At 33.9% G+C, this 5,000-nt stretch overlaps 1 protein-coding gene across 1 annotated transcript in view; it reads right to left on the bottom strand.

Annotated features, from left to right (window-relative positions):
* The window catches only part of LOC119583636 (RAB11-binding protein RELCH homolog), a 27,039-nt gene that overhangs the window by 13,115 nt on the left and 8,924 nt on the right, over positions 1-5,000 (bottom strand). Inside the window, exons 2-3 of the mRNA XM_037932223.1 lie at positions 2,969-3,144; positions 1,809-2,033 (exon numbers count right to left, since the gene is read on the bottom strand). Coding sequence (XP_037788151.1) covers positions 2,013-2,033; positions 2,969-3,144 — 197 coding nt within the window. The 3' untranslated portion in view covers positions 1,809-2,012. The remainder of the gene's footprint in view (positions 1-1,808; positions 2,034-2,968; positions 3,145-5,000) is intronic.

Raw genomic sequence — 5,000 nt, forward strand, 5'->3', positions numbered from 1 at the left:
TGCTTTCCCCCACTCCTGAAACCAAGGGCGAGTTCTATGAGAACCTAATCAAGATAGTCCTCACTCAAGTATGTCCTCAACACCCACTTATTCCATAGTGCAGACTGTGATACAGACCACTCCCTGGTATGCTGTAAGGTATGTATGGAGTCTAAAAACACCATCATATGAAACAGGCAGGGATACCCCATATTGCAACCAGCAGGAACGTCTTGTGCAGACCTGCAAAAGCAGTTTGCTGACACCTTTGAAAAGGAACTAGTAGCTCAGCACAAAAAATGGGAGTAACTATGTATAACCATCTACTACGCAGCTATGAGAAGGAAAGAAAAACAAATGTCAGGTTTGTGGCCAAGTCTGATGAGCTGAGTCCTGTCATCCAGGCAAGCAAAGTTTAACAGACTGCTATGCATTGTGCAGATATATACTGAATCTAATTTAGTGAAGAATTCCAGACCCATAGCATTCACAGGCAATATCAGAAAGATGTAAGATGGCATCAAGAAAGTCCTTGGGCCTTCTCATGGTAAACCAGCACCTCTGAAATCTGCAAGAAGGGAGGTGATCACAGACAGGAAAAAGCAGATGGGCAGATTGGTGGAGCACTATTCTGGCTCTACTCCTAAATGAACACTGTCTCTGCCTCAATCCTGGATGCCATTGATAGCCTGCCAACTATGTACAAACTAGATGAGGAACACAATATAGAGGAGCTGAGCAAGACTATCAACAGTCTAGCTTCTGAGAAAGCCCCAGGGAGTGATGGCATACCACCTGACCTCATCAAGCAGTGTAAAACAACAAATATACCAGTTAACAAAGATTACACAGCATTCTGGTAAAACAGCAAAAAGGGTAAATATGAGTTAACAATTTGGATAAGTGGACAGAAGGGGATGAAGAGAAGGAAAAGGAAAGAGGGAGAAGAAAAGAACCTGCAAAATTAGTTGTGAGAGCTGAGTCCAAGGCAGGGGTGATCCCTACATTGGGCATCAGTCTCTGCCTTCTAAGCCCCCATGGCAACATTGAGCAATCAATTGGGGGGGTACAAGTGCTTAGTCACAAAGGAGTCAGTTATTAGTCTTACCTGTCTCACCTGTTAACTCTTTTCCTTGAATTTTCAAGTTTTTTCATAATTTCATTGTCTTTAATGTTACCAAGATTCTAATAACAATTCAATAATTATAATATCACTAAGAATAATAAAAGTATCAATATCAATAGTATTAGAAAGAAAAATACATTTCCCTGCAATTTCAAGGTATGGGGAAATCAAGGCAGTCACTAGGGCCTACTGAAAGACTCCTTCTTTTTAAGCACATGTATGTCTAGTGGCAATAAAAACAAGAGCCATCAAAGCACGGGGTCCGTGTGGGACGTCATCGATCATTTAGATAGAGATGGTGACTCGATAAAAACACCTGGAAGAAAGCAACGGCAAACTACTTCTGTATTCTGCCTAGTCAAATCATGCAAGTCAATAATTCTAGTCTCAACAACGGCATGAATGGGATTCTCAGAACTAGGGTAATGTCTCACCTGTTAGGGATACCCATACACAGCAGGTGGGTCCAGATCGTTGAAGAATGAACTAACACCACAAATGGAAGTGAACGCATTCATGCTTGTCAAGAAAGAGAAGTTTGGAAAAGCATGATCGTCAACGCCCTCGCGCATGACATATGTATAAGAAAAAAAAAAAGACATAGAGACAGTACATAAATCCATAGTCATCGGGTTAATGAAATGAAGACACTTATTATATAAGCACAGTTCCTCTTTTTTTTTTTTTTTAACAGTATCCTTACTTTGACTGTGAAGCTACAATATCCTTTCTAACTTCTAGTTCCTTCTGCAACCTTTCAACTTCAATCTGATATTGTCTGATTTCTTGAGAAATATCAGTTGATCCATCTGTCTGACAAGCACACGATACGAGATCTGCAACAGAATGACCACCTTCTCGCAACATCTGTACCAGGTTTGGTGGTCGGCTTGTGTTCAAACCTACATCATCCCAGTCCCTCAAAATCCTGAAAGAAAGGAATGAACTTTAATATAAAATGAGAAACTTAGGCATAATGTATAATGATATATACACCACAAAACACACGCATATATTCATACATAATACATACAATACATAAATATATATATATATATATATATATATATATATATTATATATATATATATATATATATATATATATAATATATATATATATAGATATATATATATATAATATATAAAATATATATTATTATATATATATATATATATATATATATATATATATATTATACACACACACACACACACACACACGCAATATAATATATATATATATATATATATATATATATATATATATATATATATATTTATATATATATATATACATATACATATACATATACATATACATATACATAGACATATACATATACACATATATACATATATACATACATACATACATACATACACGTACATGCCATGCCCACTGAGTTTACTTGTTTAACTGTTTTTACACATAGATGGCTACACTTGTACCATCACCAATGAGCCAGTTACGAGTACTGCCTGTCTCACCCGTTCACCGTTTTCGTTGATTTACGAAAATATTTTATATCTTATTTCGCTGTTACTAATCTTTATAACATTATATTAATTTTAATGTTTACAATAAAAATAACACCATCGATATTCATAGCACTAGTAAACAATTAAGTTTTCCCCACCAATACAAGGAAAGGGGAAATCAGGTAAGGTTACAAGATCTACTAATTGACTCCTTTGTGGCTAAGCACTAGCAGAGCCATCTATGTGCAGAGACATTAAAAAAAAAAAAAAGAGCATAGCATTTTCCTTTTTTTTTTTTTATTTTCCCTGTCAACATTGGGTTAATAAAAAAAAAAAAATTATAATATCATTATTAATAATGATACACACTAGAAAAACAGACCTGGTCATCATTTTCATCTGAAAATGTGATAGCAGTAAGTTTGTAGGAGTTTGTCACCAAGTACTCATTGATTAAGAAATTTAGTGTTCTTTTTTCATGTGGACGGATGGATGACAACGCAGCCACCATAGCTGTCTTATCTGCTTCCTGTTTTTCAAATGAAGAAGCTTTCGATTCTGTCAAAAGAAAAACACAAACAAAAAATTAATAAAATGAATAACAAATATTCAAAACAGATAAATACCAATAATAAGATTGGTCAATCAATTACACAGTGACACCCCAAACTAACCTATACACTTAGAATACAGTACAGTATATAAATATTATACATATATATTATATATTATATCTTACAAACACACACACACACACATGTGTGTGTGTATTATTATATATATATATATATATATATATATATATATATATATATATATATATAAAATTTTATATATATTATATATAACCCATATAATAATATATATATATATATATATATATATATATATATAATATATATATATATATATGTATATATATATATATATATATATATATATATATATGTATATATATATAAAAGTATATATATATATAGTATTAATATATAATATATATATATGATATATATATAATATATAGTATAATTATATAATAGATTATATATATATATATATAGATATATATATATATATAGATAAATATATATTAATCATAAATATATTTTATAATATATATACATATATATATAATATATATATATTATAATATATATATCATATACCAATATAATAATACTATATATATAAATATATATTTTAAAATTTCCATGGGCAATCCTGATGCACTGGGTAAAAAATGCCTTTTTTGAGGTAAAACCCAGGACCGAACCCCACAAACGGCGTTCTAACAATTACTCGAAGCACGTATACGGTCTTCGTGGACTTGCCGGGAGAAAAACCCCAGACTGCTCCAGTCTCGATCCCCTCAGTAGGGGGTTGGGACCTTTTCAGAAGAATGTGGGGCGAAAACCTTGCCGGGTAGGGCTGAGAAAGGAATGCCATGGTAGTTGCTAAATCCCAACGACCCCTTTTCCCCTTCCAGAGGGGAAAGGGCCGCACCCCTCACAGGTCAGGGGGGAAAGGGACCAGACTGCCAGATGGGGAGTCAGGACCGTATGCAAAGGGCCCCCACCATAGGTTTTACCCCCAGCCCTTTTTGCAGGTTTAGCAGGGGTATCACATATGCCGCTGCTTTCCCACTTTCAGCTTGGAAATCGCCATCCTAAACTCTGTTAGGGTAGGAGGTTTTTCGCTGATGGGTGGGGTTTGGCACAGGGACTTAGACCCTTCTTTCATCCAAGCTAAAATGTTGGAGGTCCCCACCTGGTAAAAAAACTGTTCAAAATAAATCGCACCCCTGCTCACAACCCCCAAAATGATCTGAGATGATTTCCCTCCCTCCGGCCCAATCGGACTGCCTTTTCTTTGAAGGGGTTAAGTTCCGTTTTTCAAAGGGGTTGGTAGGAAGGGCGAAGGTCATTTACCCGAAAAGGGGCCCTTTGACCTCCTCACAAGATTCTTTATGAATTGTTCCTTGGGCCCCCTTTTCAGCAGTGTCCACCCTTAGCACAATGAAACGACGGGAAGACTTCATTTCCCCTTCAGCCAAAACCTTTCACAAAGCTTCAGTGGCCTCTAATGTTTTCCTGGGGGATGAGTTCTGCCTTGCCGTCGAGCGTATGCCCAATGGGCTCCTGAGCTGCTTAAAGTGTTTTTGCGCTTCAATTTATATATATATATATATATATATATATATATATATAATATTTATTTTATTTTATATATATATATTTATATTTATACAAATATATGCATATATATGCATTGATTTGTTATTATAATAAGTATATTATTATTATAATTTAATATATAAACATTATATGCATATATTTTGGCATATATTCTAACAAAATTATTTGATATACAAAATGATACATATAATATAATTATATATATATATATAAAATTAT

Source organism: Penaeus monodon, chromosome 17 (genome assembly GCF_015228065.2).
Source record: "Penaeus monodon isolate SGIC_2016 chromosome 17, NSTDA_Pmon_1, whole genome shotgun sequence".
NCBI classification, from domain to species: Eukaryota; Metazoa; Arthropoda; class Malacostraca; order Decapoda; family Penaeidae; genus Penaeus; species Penaeus monodon.